This window comes from Crocuta crocuta, unplaced genomic scaffold (assembly GCF_008692635.1).
Source record: "Crocuta crocuta isolate KB4526 unplaced genomic scaffold, BGI_CrCroc_1.0 scaffold1, whole genome shotgun sequence".
Classification (NCBI taxonomy): Eukaryota; Metazoa; Chordata; class Mammalia; order Carnivora; family Hyaenidae; genus Crocuta; species Crocuta crocuta.
The window spans coordinates 5,983,140-6,001,150 of NW_027527930.1; the positions used below are offsets into that span (position 1 = coordinate 5,983,140).

At 38.8% G+C, this 18,011-nt stretch overlaps 1 protein-coding gene across 1 annotated transcript in view; it reads left to right on the top strand.

Annotated features, from left to right (window-relative positions):
• MTHFD2L (methylenetetrahydrofolate dehydrogenase (NADP+ dependent) 2 like) overlaps nucleotides 1-18,011 on the top strand; it is a 138,136-nt gene extending 120,125 nt beyond the window's left edge. Inside the window, exon 8 of the mRNA XM_077750332.1 lies at nucleotides 16,254-18,011. Within this exon, the coding sequence (XP_077606458.1) occupies nucleotides 16,254-16,366 (113 nt within the window). The 3' untranslated portion in view covers nucleotides 16,367-18,011. The remainder of the gene's footprint in view (nucleotides 1-16,253) is intronic.

An 18,011-nucleotide genomic window follows, 5' to 3' on the forward strand; every position in this document is an offset into this window, starting at 1 on the left:
ATATATATATATATATATATATATATATATATATATGCATTTGAATTTTTTCAGCCATGATCAAGAAGGAAACCCTGCCATTTGTGACAACATGGATGGACCTTGAGGGCATTATGCTTAATGAGATAAGTCAGAAAAAGACAAAAGCTGTGTGGTATTACTTATATGTGGAATCTGAAAAAGCTGAATTTGTAGAAACATAGTAGAATGGTAGTTACTGGGAGCTGGGGGTGGGGGAAGCTGGGAAGATGTTGTTAAAGGGCACAAACTTGCCACTAGAAAGTGCATAAATTCTGGAACTTATGCACATCATAGTGAGTATAGTCAACAATACTATATTATATACTTCAAAATTGCTACAAGACTAGATCTCAAATATTTTCCCAGAAAAAAGAAATGATAATTATGTGGCGTGATACAGGTGTTAAATAAAGCTATGATGGTAATCATATTGCAGTATATATATGTATCAAATTAACAGGTTGTACATTTGAAACCTGTACAATGTTTTAAAAAAATTATATCTCAATTTAAAAAATTAAAAAACACCACAGGGTAGGGTATCTTAGGTTCAGGCTGAGACACAGTGGGGACCAGGGCATGGGTAGGGTCTTTCCTTCTCAGTGTTATTTGTTTGCTCTCTGCTCCTCAGTGCCCTGTTTGCTCTTCAGAGCTTCCCTTGGGGGGTGGGGGGGGGTCCTGTGTGCACTCCCATGGAAGGCTGGGAGTGCTGTGGGCCCAAGTGCCCTCCTGGAGTTAGATTATCCTACCTTCTCGGCTGCAGAAGGATGACATAGGACCAACACCAGCTCATTGAACTGTTGGAGAGAACAATTTTCATTAGAGTCTGTGCTTAAACTTTGGGAGGAATGTGTGGATGGGCCCTAGAGACGAAGGGAAAGGGGGCTCATAGCCCGACTTGCCCTGGACAGTAAAGGAAAGGAGAAGGCCCAGGCTGGTTCATTTGTCCATCTTATAACCTGCTCTTTTCTCAAACTACATTAAGAATGGTACACCCCTAGTCTTACAGGTATCCCAACAGCTGAGCTCATTTCCTGCCAATGATTTTGGGGGGGGGGGCATAATTCCCAGCACTGTACAGTCTGAGGGGCTTCTCTGGCCCCTCACAACAGCCCTTTGCAAACAGAGCTGATGAACACAGTGAGAAGGGAAGGAGCCACCCAGGGCCCTGTCGGGAATTCCTGGAAGCCAGAGCAGGGCTGAGGCTGATATGCAGGAGGGGTTGAAGGGATGTTATGTGTCAGGCATTGTGATAGGACTCGAGATGCAACAAAGATCTAAATAGGCAAAGTCCTAACCCACAGGTAGTTTACATCAGGTTGGAGAAGACAGATAATAAACAAATACATACAAATCCATGTAATATATTAAGCAGTGTTTGGTGTTACAAAAATAAAACCTAGATAAGGGAGGCTAGAAAATTATAGAGTAAGGTTGCTATGAAGGGTGTTCAGGGAAGGCACACTGCCAACCTGAACAAAGTGAGGGAGGGAGCCATGTGGATTTATGGGAGAGGAATATCCCCCCCACACACAGAGCAGCAAGTGTGAAGACCTTGAGGACCAGCATGCCTAACGGCTTTCATGGGTTGCCGTAAGACCATTGTCACTGGCACAGAGTAAATAAGGGGAAGAATCATGGGGAATAAAGTCTAAGAGGTAGCAGCAGGGGTCCCACATCATGTCAGACCTTGCAGGCCATGGAAAAGAATTTGGATTTTACTTTAAGTGCACTGGAAAGCGATTAGAGGATTTGCGGCAAAGAAATGACATTTGACTTGCATTTTAACAGAATTACTCTGGCCACTGAATGTCAAATAGACCTTAGAGAAGCTAAGATATAAATAGGATACCTGTTAAGAGGCTATTGTAATTATCCAAGCAAGAAATTATCCAAAATGGGGTGTGGACCAGCGTGGTAATGGGTGAAGGTGTGAACAGGTGGTTAGATGGTAGATATAATTTAAAGGAAGAGTTGGAATGATTGGCTTAACGATTAGATATAAAAGAAAGCAAAGAATCAGTTATGACTCCGTTTTCAAATAAGCAAGAGTGAAGGTTCCAGTTCTAGAATCCTTTTGAGAAGAGTCTGAAAAGATGAATGGATTTCACCCAAGTGTGCGTATATAGATTGGAGAGGGGGCAGAGGGAAAAGAAGGGGCTCATTCCAGGTGAGAAATAGCAGATTAAAGGCCAAGAAGAACTGTAGAAGGTCTATTGTACTCAATAGTAGGCTCAACATTGTTGAAGGAGGGAAGTATGACACTGTAAACAATTGTGAATCATGCCCCAAGCAGCTGGAGGCTTACCAAAGCATCTCTACTTGACAGCAAATCCCTCCTCCAACAAAAGGGAGTTTATAATTTGGGTCTCTATCTGGTCAGAATTATTACTCAAACTTTCAACCCTGCAGTCAAAATATGAGGACAAAAGGGGGTCTAGAATTATATAGTACCGTTTTTCTAAGAAACTACTAGATGTGGAACTAAAACCCTTGGAGTGCTTTTAAAGCAGCTTTGAATCTATAATTTCTCTTCTTTTACTATAGTCTCTTCCAGATCTCTTTTGTATGCATAGTATTTCACCTTTGAAACCCGCTCCATGCTCTTGTAGATTATATCCAATCTTTCTTAAAAAGATTTCAATTTGGAGTCAGGCTGACTTAGGTTTGAATCCTAGTTCTGTTGCATAAAACAATTATGATCTTAGGCAAATCACTTCACCTCTCTGGGACTTGATTTTATCATCTGAAAAACAGATAATAATGGCTATCTTATAAAGTTGTTATGAAGATTACATGAAATAATCACTTCACATGAGCTAATGTACGTGGCTTGCTGAGTTTAGCGCCTGGCAGAAGACAGTAGGTGTGTGTGTGTGTTTGTGTGTATGCTCATTATTTACCTTTTCTCTCTGGTCTCACTTTGGTACTAATCCAGAAATACCTAACTTCACATTGTAGTTACCACCTGCTCCTCACTGCTTTCCTGGCCTCCACTCTCTTCTGGTCAAGTCTGTTCTTCACCCAAAAATCATATGAATCAACTTGAAAGCACCCCTGCTTATTCCCAACGTCTCTAACCCCCCATAGAAGGTCTTACCTGCCTTGTTCATTTTGTTCTTCCTTCTGGACTACCTTGTGCTTTTACTTGGTTGTTCCCCACTACTTTGTATGCCTCTGTAAGGTAAGCATCTTGTCCTGTGTTCTTTTTGTATCTCCATCCCACAGCAGGGGTTGTGCCTTCTTAGTCACACCATTGGTCTCATGTATGATCATCCTCTGTACTTATAAATCTCTAGTGTTACTCTTACATTACAGGAGTAATTGCTTAAAGTTACCTTAATGAGAACAAAAGCTGCCACTCGAGGTGGCATCAAACATGTTATTAACCTGCAACAATCCAGATCCAGTAATAATATGTCCATTGAGTCACTCGTTGATTTACTGTTGAGTACATATTTCTCATTCAACATACCTTCAAGGTACTGGGGAGAGAGCCATGCACAAGATAAAGCTCCTGTTCTCATGGAATTTATATTCCCCAGGTTACACGTTAAAGTGAGGTTCTTTTGTTTTTTAATGTTTCACGTTTTTATTTAGATTCCAATAGGTTAATATATAGTGCAATATTAATTTCAGGAGGAGAATTTAGTAAATTATCACTTACATACGACATTCAGCGCTCATCATAAGTGCCCTCTTTTATAGCCACCACCCATCTAGCCCATCCCCTACCTACCTCGCATCCAGCCACCCTCATTTTGTTCTCTATAGTTAAGAGTCTCTTTTATGGTTTGCCTCCCTCTCTTTTTTTTTTCTTTCCCCTATGTTCATCTGTTTTATTTTATTTATTTATTTATTTATTATTTATTTATTTATTTATTTATTTATTTTTAATGTTTTATTTATTTTTGAAAGAGAGTCAGAGACAGCATGAGCAGGGGAGGGTCAGCGAGAGAGGGAAACACAGAATCCAAAGACAGGCTCCAGGCTCTGAGCTGTCAACACAGAGCCCGATGCAAGGCTTGAACCCACGAACCGTGAGATCATGACCTGAGCCAAAGTCGGACACTTAACCGACTGAGTCACCCAGGCCCCCTGTATCTATTTCTTATAGTTCTGGATGATATAAGTCCAAGATCACAGTGCCATCATAGTCGGATTCTGATGAAGAGCCTCTTCTGGGTTACAGATAGCTAACTTCTGATTGTTTCTCCATCTGATGCCAAAAGTGAGAGAACCTTATGGAGTCTTTTCAATGAAAGCATTGGTCTCATTCCTGAAGGCTCCACTCTCATTACTTAGTCACCTCCCAAAGTCCCAGCTCCTAATACCATCACATCCTAGATTAGGATTTTAAATTACACATTTTGGAGAGACACACACGTTCAGTTCATAACAATATGGTCAGTCTGTCTCAGCATATCAACTTTTGTGGTAGATGATTACAAGGTAGCCCAAAATTCCAGCCCAAGTATAAGGGAAGACCTAACACAACACAAAATAATTTCTTCCAATCGTTTTGAAAAACTTGATGGAAATTTACAAAAGCTTCTTTTAGAGAAACTGTAATAATGCTGTGGTCATAGTGCCCCTGCAGGTCATTTCATAAAACAAGTAGTAGTGGTCACTGTGAGATCTCTATCAGTGAGCCAGCTGCCCCCACTGTGGCTCACAGCATGCTTACATTTTACAACACGATGCTCTATTGCAAAGTCTAGATCTTTGAAAACAGGTCAGCTTTTAAGACCTTTTTAGAAGATTGTATTTGCCATTGAGAAACCTACCTTTATAAGTTGAAGCATAAAAAGGACATCCACAGGAACAATTGAAGTGCCAAGTGCTTCTGCATGTCTCTTCTCTTTTACACCTAATGATGAGATTTTTTGGTAGTTGCTTCTCAGGACCCCATATTAAAATACAATATTAAAATTGTTCAAAACTAGTACCATTTCCGTAGAAAACGGCAATACTCTCTGATTTTCCCATCTTGTCTAACACACACTTGGTAGTAAGTAGTGCCAAAACCACTTCCAAAAGATGCTTACTTTAAAATAAAACAGATGAACACAGAGGAAAGGGAAAAAAAAAAGAGAGAGAGAGGGAAGCAAACCATAAAAGAGACTGTTAACTATAGAGAACTAAATGAAGGTATTATCTCCTACCATTTTGGGTTGATTATAGCAGGCTACCGACATTAAGACTTTGCCAGAAGATTTGGAGGACACTCCAAACAACCTATCTAGTTTACAGGTTTATCATTGTATGATGGGAATGTTCAGTGGTTTGTGGGCAAAGGACTGGGGAGAATGACAGGAGTAAATGATGATTATGTTTCTTTTTAAGAATTCATGAAAAGGAGATATTGCTAGTCTTTTGGGTAGAGTACTAGAAATACACATAGTAGGGATCCTTACTCTTGCCTACCAAAATGGAATCTGGCAGTGGTAACTAGCACCCTCCCTCGTCAGGAAGAGGGTGCCACTGATGGGTCATAGACAGAGTTCACAGAAGGCAATTTCAAATTTTCATTAGGTGATTGATTTGCTGTTTGGTTCCATTGAATGCCTTGAGTGATATGAGCAGTATTTTTTGGTATTCACATCTATAAGACAGGTAACTGGATAGATAGAGATTTGATTTAATGTAAGGAGAAAAGTAAAGAAAAGCAAAAGGATTAGCCACCCTACGTATATGGATAACGTTGTAAATAGGTGAGGGATGCATTGATCTAAGTGCAGCTCACCAACCTACTGAAGCCAACACACTTTGTATAGAAATGTGGATCAGAGTCTCATTCTCTTGTACTCCATTAGGGCCTTAATCCTGCCCTTCCCATTAATGCCCCAAAGGGTGCTGTCATAATGAATGTCCTAATATATGTAGAAATCTTGTAGAAACCTCAAAATCAGGCAACCAGATAAATGCAAGAGGAAGCATAGTAAATTGCCTCGGGGGCATCTGATTCCTTGTTACCTTGCAAGAGTTCAGTGGTGAGCCATTCACTTGTCAAGGAGCTCTTTACTCTCTCTGGCCCATCATGCTCTTAAGTGTCACTTTTATATCAACTCTATGAGAAAGTGGAGTGTTTTCCATATTACCTCCTGAGTCATACTATTTTTCCAGTCCTATGCCAGTCAGGTTTTTCTGGTTGTTATTCATGTACTTCACTTTCCTGAAGCTTGTCTCCCCTTCATTATAGTGGATGTGTCTGAGAGGTCATGTCTAAATAGCCTGCATTTAGAAGCATGGGAAAATTCTCCAAGCATTTAATTTAGACAATTATACATGTACACTAGAAGGCTGAAATTCATATGAGAAAAACAAGAAATTTTCCACCTGCTGTCTTGCCACACATAAGGAGTCATTCCTTTTCCTTTTGGGGAAGGAAGTTGGTTTTAAAAATTATTTGTGGCATCGTTGCAAAACTGACATGGCCACAGAGTACTTCGTTAAGAATGACAGAGACCAGGATGAAATACAAAGAGAGATAAAACAATATGACAGGAACTTGAGACATCAAGTTCTCATCCTCCACCCCAAATACATTTACAAAGCACAAATATATGCTTTGACTTTGCCAGAATATACAATTTCCAAGCCATAATAGCAAAATTAATTGTTTAGGTACACTCGGAAATTCTGTTAGTTGGAACCTTTGGAGTAGTATATAATGTGCTGAAGCAGAAGTTCACTATTTGCCAAAGAATTATTGAGTCTTCCCAACCAAGCATTCTTAGGTGAGAGTTTGGATTATTAAGTCCAGACTCTAGGAACTCGAGAACATAAAGTTTCCAGAGGAAATAATGACACAGAACATACAAGCCAAAAACACACTGTCATGAAGCATGGATTGCTGGTGCCTAAGGTTAATGATCACATACATTTTCATGTATTCTTACCTAAGTCGTTAAAGGGCATTTTGATGTCTCTTAAGTTGCTATTAGGATCCTTCATGAGTAATCTTTCCACACCTTGTGACCACGTGTCACCCCTGGAATTTTTTGAGATACATAGACTGGGCACCTAGTTTCTTCCATTATCCCTGTCATCACCTCAAATTTGAAACATGAAAACGACCTCTACTCCATAGTTCTTGTTCTAATCCTGACCTTGAAACATGGTGTCTTCAAGTAAGAATAATGGAAAAGATGTCAAGCACACCAATCTTAATTCTTTGCTTTAGAAATCTGAAGCCAGTAACCAAAAAAGTAGTCATCCACATGGCAGAGAAAAGGGAACACAACAGATTAGATTCCAGATTTCAGATGAAAAAAGGATTTCTTGCGGGGGACACATGGGTGGCTCAGTCGATTAAGTGTCTGACTCTTGATTTCAGCTCAGGTCATGATCTTATAGTCATGAAATCGGGCCCGTGTTGGGCTCTGTGCTAGGCATGGAGCCTGCTTTAGATTCTCTCTCTCCCTTTCCCTCTAACCCTCCCTCTTTTCCTCTCTCTCTCTCTCCAAAAAAAAAAAAAAATATTTCTTGGGTAATAAGTTAATAACATTCAAGGACCTAAAACTTTATGAAAATACAACATGACTTTCTCTGTAATTTTTTCTGAAAATTATTAAGTAGTATGCATTTTTCACTCCCATTTTCTCATTTTGCAGAACTGACTATTCCTACATATAGAAGTAACCAAGTTCATTCACAGACTTTCCTAAAAGCTTATTCATCTGGACACAATAACTACAGCTGTCATCACCCAACCTAAGTGTCCTGACTCCTCACCTGGGGATCATGCAGCCCATGTCCACCTCCTGTCTTGTCTCTTTCTACTGTGTTTTCCTCATGTACTTCCATCATGATGAACTTCTGTCAGTTCCTCCGCTGCATCAAATTCATTGTCAGATCAAATCTCTTTTGCTTTTACTATTTCCTATGTCCGCATTGTATCCTCTCCTTTTTCTTAACACTCTGGCATCCATCAGATCTTGAAGCTTTTCTGTTACTTTACAAATCTTTCTCTGATGCCCATATCAGATTCCTGTTCCCTCCTTGAGTCACTCACACAAGAACCAGCATTTATTACCATCTTAGCACATCTTACTTGATGTTGCTACTTTTTGCTTACCTCCCTTTCTCATTTCATTAAAGAAATGTGCCAATACAAAACAGACAGTTTCCCCATCTGATCTTACCTTGCCTCAGAATGTGTTTTTTTCCTCAAATTTTAAAAATACTTTAACCATTGTTCTTAGGTTAATATCCAAAATTATTAACATTATCCTCTGGGTTCTGTGAGTAGGACTCTTCCCCTTCACTCCTGCATGTCGGCCCCTCTGGCCTTGCCGTGTTTCCAAGAGTTCATGTTCCTTTCCACTTGAGGGAGGCTTCTTTCCGCCTTTGTCACAGACACTGTTCCCCCTACTAAGAACACTGTCTACTCCTCACCTCTCCATTTCCCATGGAAACATTGATTTATCCTTCATGTTTCCAGAGTTGGCATAGATAAATACCACATATGCCTGTAGTGCTCAGTTAGGTTCTCCTTTAACATTCACATTTGTAGCACATTTCATAGCTATAGTTCAGTGATTATTTAGGTGATTGTATTTTTAATATCTATCACCCAGCTACACTGTAAGTTCCAAGGGACAGTAGCTACGGCTGCCATCTTTCTCCAGAAACATTTGTGGTGAATCTATCTGGGCCAATCTGTAGCCAGTGTGGTAACAGTGAAAAAGTTAGGAAAATATGCAACTATATGGAAATAATGCAAGACACAGATGTAGGGCCAGATCATAAAAGACCTTAACTGCGACAACAAAGAATATATTCTGTATCCTGGAGACAGTAAAGATTCATCAAATATTCCAAAGCTGAAATGATCTAACCTATTTTAAAAAATTTTTTTTTGTTTTGTTTATTTTTGAGACAGAGAGAGACAGAGCACAAGTGGGGCAGGGGCAGAGAGAGAGGGAGACACAGAATCTGAAACAGGCTCCAGGCTCTGAGCTGTTAGCACAGAACCCGATGCGGGGATCGAACCCACAAACTGTGTGATCATGACCTGAGCCAAAGTCTGATGCTTAACCGACTGAACAACCCAGGCACCCCTCATCTATGTTTTAAAGAATAAATCTGGCAGCACATTAGAGATTTTGTCTCTAAACCAAAAGACTATTACAGTAGATTATAAAATAATGAGTACACATTTCTTCTGTCTCCATATATGCAACCCTTTGGTGATGCGACTTTACCAATCTCCTTATCCCAAGCCTTTCAAATCTGAGTTTGACTGTGTAACTTGCTTTGATCAAAGGGGCGTTAGCAACTGTGATTTAAGCATTTGCACACTGGGGTTTGCCTGGGGCCTGACTGGGAGACCGGGTGGTCCCCAGGTGAAGTAGCCTTAATGAAGCAGTGAATTTCAACCATGTTTTAAACTTCTTCTATTAACATGTGTAACACCTTCTCCCTCACACAACCACTATTAGAAGTCTCTCTCACTCCAACAATGATTCTCAGTGGCGTGCCCTAGCATTATGAGTTGGGAGGAAGGATATGTAGTTTGACTACTTTTCTTTTTTCTTTTTTCAAAATCTTATTAACTTTTAATTTACAGTGCCTCTGGTAGTTCTGTCAAGAGACCAAGCATTTTACCTAGTTTAGAAGAAAAAAAGTTACTTCCAATTGCAGTTCTCATTTATGGCCACTTTTAAGTTATAGGACACATCTCACTTAGTAAATGTTTGCATTATAAAACACAAGGTGTCCTGCGGTTTTTCAATATTTCAAAGCAACTTTAAATTTACTGGTCAAATAGGGCCTTACAGAATTAATGTTCAAGTAGTCAAGATCCATAGAACATTCTATCAAATGCACCAGTGTTCTTAAGAGAATTGCCAGCTATCCAAAGCCAAGTACTTTAGATTGTATTTTGACTACTTTTCTCGGGAGACTTCAGCATACGTTGTGACTGAATATTGAAAATCACTCTGCTAAATTTCACGGGCCAATGAATGAACTCAGCCTGGGGAGTTAATGAGTGCCACAAAGGAAATGACATTTAGCTAAATCTGGAAAGGAAGAATAAATATTCATCAGGTGAGAAAATGCAGAAAAGGTATGTCAAAGAAAGAGTAGTATGTACAGAGGCAAATCTTGCAACCCAAATGACTGATTTTAAATGGTCATTTCTTTTCTTTTTATACAACTAAATGTAGATGCTCTAATATTCTAAATTATCCTCAAGGAAATCTACAGAATTTCCTTTGCAGTCTAAAGTTTATAGTGAGGTCATTCAAATAGATTGTCATGCTAATTGTTGCCTTTCCTCAAAATCTTTATTTTCAGAAACCTGCTTTAAACTTCACCAAGTCATTTCCATCTGAATCTCGTTCCCCAGTGCAAGTTCCATGCAGATAACAATAGGATTTGATGATTGTTTTATTTACCTCCATTGTTCAACAGTTTCCGTAACTCTGAAATCATGTTAACTTCACAAAATCGAATCCAACCCTGGTTTTACAATCCCTGAGCCTCTTATGAAAATCCTGATTATCGATCAATATCCAATGCACATNAGTCTAAAGTTTATAGTGAGGTCATTCAAATAGATTGCCATGCTAATTGTTGCCTTTCCTCAAAATCTTTATTTTCAGAAACCTGCTTTAAACTTCACCAAGTCATTTCCATCTGAATCTCGTTCCCCAGTGCAAGTTCCATGCAGATAACAATAGGATTTGATGATTGTTTTATTTACCTCCATTGTTCAACAGTTTCCGTAACTCTGAAATCATGTTAACTTCACAAAATCGAATCCAACCCTGGTTTTACAATCCCTGAGCCTCTTATGAAAATCCTGATTATCGATCAATATCCAATGCACATTCCCCCACTGGCTGAATATTCTTGTAGCCACTTTGCTTTTAAAAAGCATACATCAGTATCTGGTTTTGCTAGGTGAAAGAAATCCAATGAGAATTTTAGCTTTCCTGGGGAGGAAAACAGGTGCAAAACAAAAAACATTTAGCATTTGTTTTGCAGCAAGCATTACAGAAGCAGTGTGCACCCTGAGCTGGGAGAGTGGCCCTGCCAAGCTCCTTCCTGGAAACAATACTCATTTCAACATCCGGCCACCATTGCTTTGAACTGTGTCTGTGAGCATCTATGCTTATCTTCATTTATTTTGTGCACCTGTTAGCAAGATGAGTCCTAAGGGTCAGAGAAGCCAGAGAGGTGGTTTTCTTTGTTTTTAGGTCTGGGCATGCTCAAATTTTTTTTCCCATATAAATTAATAGTATTTGCCTCAGCTTCATACCATTTTGGCTTATGAAAGTTTTCATAGGAATGCTCTACTTTCAGATAGCATGGGAGAGGGAGAACCTGTACCTTGTTCTCATACATCCAGAATAGTTGGCATTTTCCTTAACATGCACACATACTCCCTCACACCTAAACACAGAGTAAATAAGTCTCTGAAAGAAATTATTGCCTTAAAGTGCTTCTGTAATTCTTTTCAATAGAGCACGTAGAACGTTCCCCCCACCCCGCGCTCCACACACACAGAATAGGATTAATCTTTAAAAGCATCATCTTCTACAAGCAAGGGCAAACCTTTGTCTGCCCTCAGGGAAAGACCACCCAATGAGAGATCATTCTGGTGACTTAATGCTTGTTAACTTACTCTCCTGCAGACATGATTGGGGAAGAAGCTTTTGAGAGCATCAAACATATTGAATTTAATTGTTTCTCACATGAATAATTTTAGCTCATAAGCCACTGCTGAGACTTCATAAATATGTCTTGTAGGACAGCCCTGGAATAGTCATGCAAAATCATTAGACTAGAGAAATGCATTGGCATCTGTACTCGCAGGCATTTGCCAATAATAATTCCCTATCTTTCTTGAGAAATCAGTACTTCCGTATCCTGGTTCTTATGTAAATAGACAATACATTGACACTAATCAGCAGCAGATGCAGTTACATTCCATTCCCAGATATAGATTTTCATGAAAATCAAATCAGAAAGGGTAAACACCTAATATGTTTTTTTTTTTTTCAATCTAACTCCTCACAGTTGGCCTTTCCAGACTGTACCAACTTAATTTTCATATTCATCCACTTAATTTCAAAGATAAAAAAATATTGGAAGCACATATTTGAATAACAAGGTGTGTTCATAGTGATATCATAATGCTTGCTTAGTGAGAAGTGTACAGAGCTCCGTTGATGCAACTGAACGCTTATGAATGTCCAGAGAAGCCCTAGCCCACATCAGGTGAAGGCCCGCTACCCATCACATAATGTATTTCTATGAAGTAATAGGCAAGACAAGATACATGTGTGTTTCTGCCAGGAAAATGTGTGAAAAAAAAAAAAAGCAGACAGAAGCTCCAGATTTACAGCAGGTATTATTTCATACAACAGCTCATTCCCCTTCCCTCTCCCACCACCCCAAACCTCATTTTTTGAAGCAGAAGAATGCAATAGTAAGCATATTGTGAAAAACATAATTTGGGAGAGGAGTGTCATGTCACCTGAGCAGACCAGTGGTTTATCTGATCTGACGCCCAGGAAGAAAGCAGTTCAGACTGCTAACCCAGCTGTGTAATTTGACGTGCTGGACATAATTCAAACATGAGGGACTGTGAACATGCATAGGAAATATGTAGAAAAATTTCTTACTCAAACTTTCCTCTTTGTTTCTTTTCTCAGACTACCCTCCTAACCCTTCAAGAAAACTGAGTTTATTTTTGGCACTTGAGTCTTTCTTGGGATATTTCTATGTATTCGGGTCTATAATGCAGTTGCGCTGGGTATGGGGTGGAATGATGTCATCGTGGAGCATTTCAAGCCTGGCTGTAAATAATGTCTCTGCCATATAAGGGAGTGGTAAGTCCCTTTAACTTCAGGGAGACACACTTTCTCCATCTATTAAAGTGAAGTAATAATTCAATGTGAATTATTCAAATCATATATATAAAGTTCTTTGGCAGGTAGTAGGTACTCAATTGATAGTAGCTAGGGTTATTACTATTTTTTATATACACATAATTCCAAGCCACTTTCCCTTTCCAAGTTGAAAACCAAATTATATAAAAAATGACTATTTACCCAGAGCAGATTCCCTGACACAATGACTTTTATCCACCTGTTGGTTGTGAAATAAACCATTTTGTTTTCCATTGAAGATTTAGTTTATACTTGATTCTTCATTTACCATATCATTCAGTAGTCTTTTATTTTTACCCATTAATGTTTCAAAGTAAGTACTTTACAAATACATGACTTTATATACTATCAGTGTAAATAGTAGTACATTTCTTCTAGAGATCTGCTGATATTTTAAAGGCATGGCTTTTCCAAATCTATAGAAAAGGTCCTGGGAGACTGGTCATGCCATCAGGCCAGCTTATCACAAAGTAGGGGTGACTTGGTAGCCCTCTCAGTTAAGCATCCGACTCTTGATTTCGGCTCAGGTCATGATCTCACCGTTCATGAGTTCAAGCCTCAAATTGGGCTCCACACTGACAGTGCAGAGCCTGCTTTGGATTCTGTGTCTCCCCACCTCACTCATACATTTTCTCCCTGTCTCAAAATAAAGAAATAAACTTTAAAAAATAGTAAAAACTACAGTGTGTCATGACCAAGCAAATTAGTAGCTTGAGTTTTTCACTAAATTAGCATGAACTAAATTGTTTGTATCCACTGACACATTCCTAAAAATTGATTTTAGATTTTAAATTTCAAGGGCTATTTAATAGGTAAATAAAAAATTTAACAAAATTTACCAAATTGCCTAATCTGTGCATGCAGAGACGCTTAAGATTCAAAACAATGGCAACAGCACCAGCTGTAAAGGCTTGGTTTCTCCCTTACAGATGCTGATGTCTAGTTAAGAAAACAGATGGCACAGAGTGTTAAGTTCCATAACAGAGAAATGTGTTCAGTTACTGGGAACACAGATAGTGGGGCTTTGGGGTCAACGTTGGAGGGGGAAGTTTCTGAGAAAAATCATGCACAAGTAACATTTTATTGGCTTTTAATATGGCCCTTTAATAATAAGACTTTTCGTATATGGACAAAGTAGAAGAATATTCCGGGAAGAAGGAATAGCTAGAGCTCAGGAAGAAAATATTGATAATTCATGGCTATTTGTGAAATGGCTGTTGACCTAGCCGAGTGTTTGGCATTGAATAGAAGTGTGGCGAGGGAAATGGCACTTTCATGTGTAGAGAGGCTTTTTGGAAAACTATTCTATTACCTTCCAAATCCTAAGTATTCTTATCTTCTCTTGGTAACATGCCATGAGAAGGTTGATAACACATACTAGCTAGACTTTTCTTTTTGTGATGTATTTAGCCTATTTGGACTTTTCTTCAAGTAAAAGAGTATTATTCCTTTGCTTTGCCTCTGATTTAAAAAATAATCTAGTGTACTACTAACTTCACATAAAATAAATGTAAATTTTACAAACCCTCTTTCAAGAGGGCATTATAAATTGTACAAAAATGATACTTAAGATCTACAAAGTATAATTCTATAATACTAAATAGTACTTAAGATCTGTTAGTTTTGATTCATATGGAAGCATCTTGGAGCAAACTTGTAAAGGCAATAATATATCTAAATAACATGTGGTTAAGAATGTCAGAGTGTGCATTGAAGAAGTATTGTCTATGCTAATTTTGTAAAAGAGTTATCTGGGAAAGCTTCATTGTTCACATTCACATGGGGAAGCGCTAAACCAACAGGTCAAAGTGTGGGGCCATTCACGTGTAATAATGTGGGTGTGAAAACATTCTTAAATAAAACTTGCTGAAAGTTCTCTGTCATTTTCTTTGAGTCTATTCACTGAATAAGTCTACATACCTTGGAACAGGACTCTGTGTATATGTCAGTCATTCAGATATATTTGATGATTTTTATTAGACTTGCACTGGAATGTATTATCCACACATCAATGATGCTGTTGTTACAACAGGAATTTTCCAACTTAACAAATGGCATGCGCTGAACTGTCTATATCCTGTTCCCGCTTTGTGACCAATTGCATGTATTTTAGGACTGGTTAATGAGAATTACAGGTAGTTGGGTCAATCATGGGTTATGGATATTTATCATGTAAAGCTAACTGCATGGAGATTCAACTTACAGTCTTAGGATGATTAGACATCATACACAGAATTGTTTATCTAAGTGTGTGAGTGTTTCTCACCTACTTCATTCTAAAAATGTGGTTGAGGTTGTTAAAGTTATATGTGTAATGCAGAAAAATCCACCCTATTCTGTTAAATTAATTAAACAAGGAGGCTGTTGGACTCATATGGCTCTAATGCCACGGCAGCCTGTGTAAGCAAACCAAAATGTAAGCCTATAAACACCTCCAGATTACAAAATCAAAACCTAAGAACAACCAGTCACCAACAGCCAATTAGGCTTTAAGTTGTAGCCAATGATAATGACCTTGCTTTGTTTCTGCTTCTTCTCTTACAAATCTTTCATTCGCTCCTCGTTGGTGGAGCTCTCCTGACTACTTCCAGTTTGTTGCTGTCCAATTTGAATTGATAAATACTCAAGTGAGCTCTTAAAAATTTTAGGGGTGGCTGGCTGGCTCACTTGGTAGACCATGTGACTCTTCATCTCAGGGTTGTAATGTCGAACCCCTACATTGAATGTAGAGAATACTTTAATTTTTTTATAGTTTTTATTTATTTTTGAGACAGAGAGAGACAGCATGAGCGGGGGAGGGGCAGAGAAAGAGGGAGACACAGAATCTGAAACAGGCTCCAGGATCTGAGCTGCTAGCACAGAACCCGACGTGGGGCTTGAACCCGTGAACCATGAGATCATGACCTGAGCCAAAGTCAGACACTTAACCAACTGAGCCACCTAGGCGCCCCAAGATTACTTTAAGAAAATAATAAAATAAAATCTTTTTTCCATTTTTTTTAAAGGGAGAGAGCAAAGCACACGTGCTAGTGGGGGAGGGGCAAAGAGAGGGAGAGAGAGGCTCTCAAGCAGTCTCATGCTGTCAGCACAGAGCCCGAAGTAGGGCTCAATCCCAGCAACCTTGAGATCATGACTCCAGCCCAAATTGAGACTTGGTTGGTTTACCAACTGAGCCACCTAAGTGCCCCCTGCCAAAAAATAAAACCTTAAAAAATTTTTTTCTACGTCTCAGTTTATCTTTTACTAGTTCAGTATATTTTAAAATATCATATTCTCAGAAAAAAAACCTTAAAAATAAAGATGGCTCTCTGTTTTCTCCATCAGCTGTTAAGAAGAAGGCGGGCTATATCACTCCAGTTCCAGGAGGCGTCGGACCGGTGACCGTGGCCATGCTTCTGAGGAACACCCTTCTAGCAGCTAAAAAACTCATCTACTAATTCACAGGAAAGAATAAAGCAAAATGAAGTCATGCTATTTATTTATTTGACAAAGGGTGTAAACACCTTTATATTTTACTACAAAGCTATTTATTTCTACATCGTATTTATTTTTTCATGGAGGGAATCACTGTGGATCAGAGGATCCATACACCTTTACGCATTTCCTGCAAACAGATTTTGAGTTTTAGGATAAAACAAAAAACAATTCCAATGAAAACTTTGGTAACAATGGTTTATTTTGTGAATGATATTTGTTCATAATATTAAATAATAAAGGGCTCGTAATAAATGAATATATTTTTGACACAAATATGACACACTGTATGTTTTCAACAAATGTCTTGTCAGCCAAACAGATGCCCTTGTAAAATGTAACTTCGGTTTGGACATAAGCATGCTCCATTTTTATATATTTTATGTGTCTCATATGCTGAAAAAGAGCTTACTTGTAAAAGAAAGCTAAAACATTAAAAATAAAATCTTGAGCCAGTATATCTCATGAATGGATCCTATGAGGTAGATTAATGAGAAAATGACACTCTATTCAAGGAAAGAAAATTAGGGGTGCCTGGGTGGCTCAGTCGGTTAAGCCTCTGACTTCAGCTCAGGTCCTGATCTCCCGGTTCGTGGGTTCGAGCCTCGAGTTGGGCTCTGTGCTGACTGCCAGTTCAGAGCCTGGAGTCTGTTTTGGATTCTGTATCTCCCTCTCTCTCTGACCCTTCCCTGCTCACGCTGTCTGTCTCTCTCTCTCTCTCTCTCAGAAATAAATAAAACATTAAAAAAGAAAAGAAAAGAAAAATAAAGAAAGCAAAAAACACAGGGTTACTTAGAAAGGCAATGATCAGAGGTGCTTGGGTGGCTCAGTTGGCTAAGTGTCTGACTTTGGCTCAGGTCATGATCTCACAGTTCATGGGTTCGAGCCCCACGTCAGGCTCTGTGCTGACAGCTCAGATCCTGGAGCCTCCTTCAGATTCTGTGTCTCCCTCTCTATGCCCCTCCCCCACTCACTCTCTGTCTCTGTCTCTCTCAAAAATAAACATTAAAAAGAAAAACTGAAAAAAAAAAGAAAGGTAATGATCATTTCAAATTGTAAATGACTGCTTGCCATAGTAAAAATGTAATAAGGATAGGTTGTTTACATGTAATTTCTTTCTTCTTCTAGAAAAATATTTGGAAAATCCTTTCCTTGAGTAATAATGGAAAATTCCAAAACAAACATAGAAAACAAAAGTATGGCTGTATTTCCCCACAAATATTAGAAAAATATGATATAGGATGAGCAAGGACATCATTAAAGAACAAACATTATGTCTGCTCACAGATTCAGAAATTAACAGGAAAATATGACACAATGTGCCCAAGCTGACCCTGAGGCTACAACTAGAAACCTACCACTTTCTTGCCCACAGTTCTTCCCTCTTCTGTTACAGTATTTGGTTCTCAAAGTAGATGCCGTATTTCTAACACAATTTAAATTAGGAAATACATTGAATGTCAGTTGGAGGCAATTTTGAGACTAGCCTCAGCACATAATTATGTTGTTTTCATGGCTGATCCCAGTGTGTTTATGTACCTACAATGATTCTTACCCAGTGCATGTCTTTATCAGTGTGCACTCCTGATCAACTGTGTGAAAATAGAC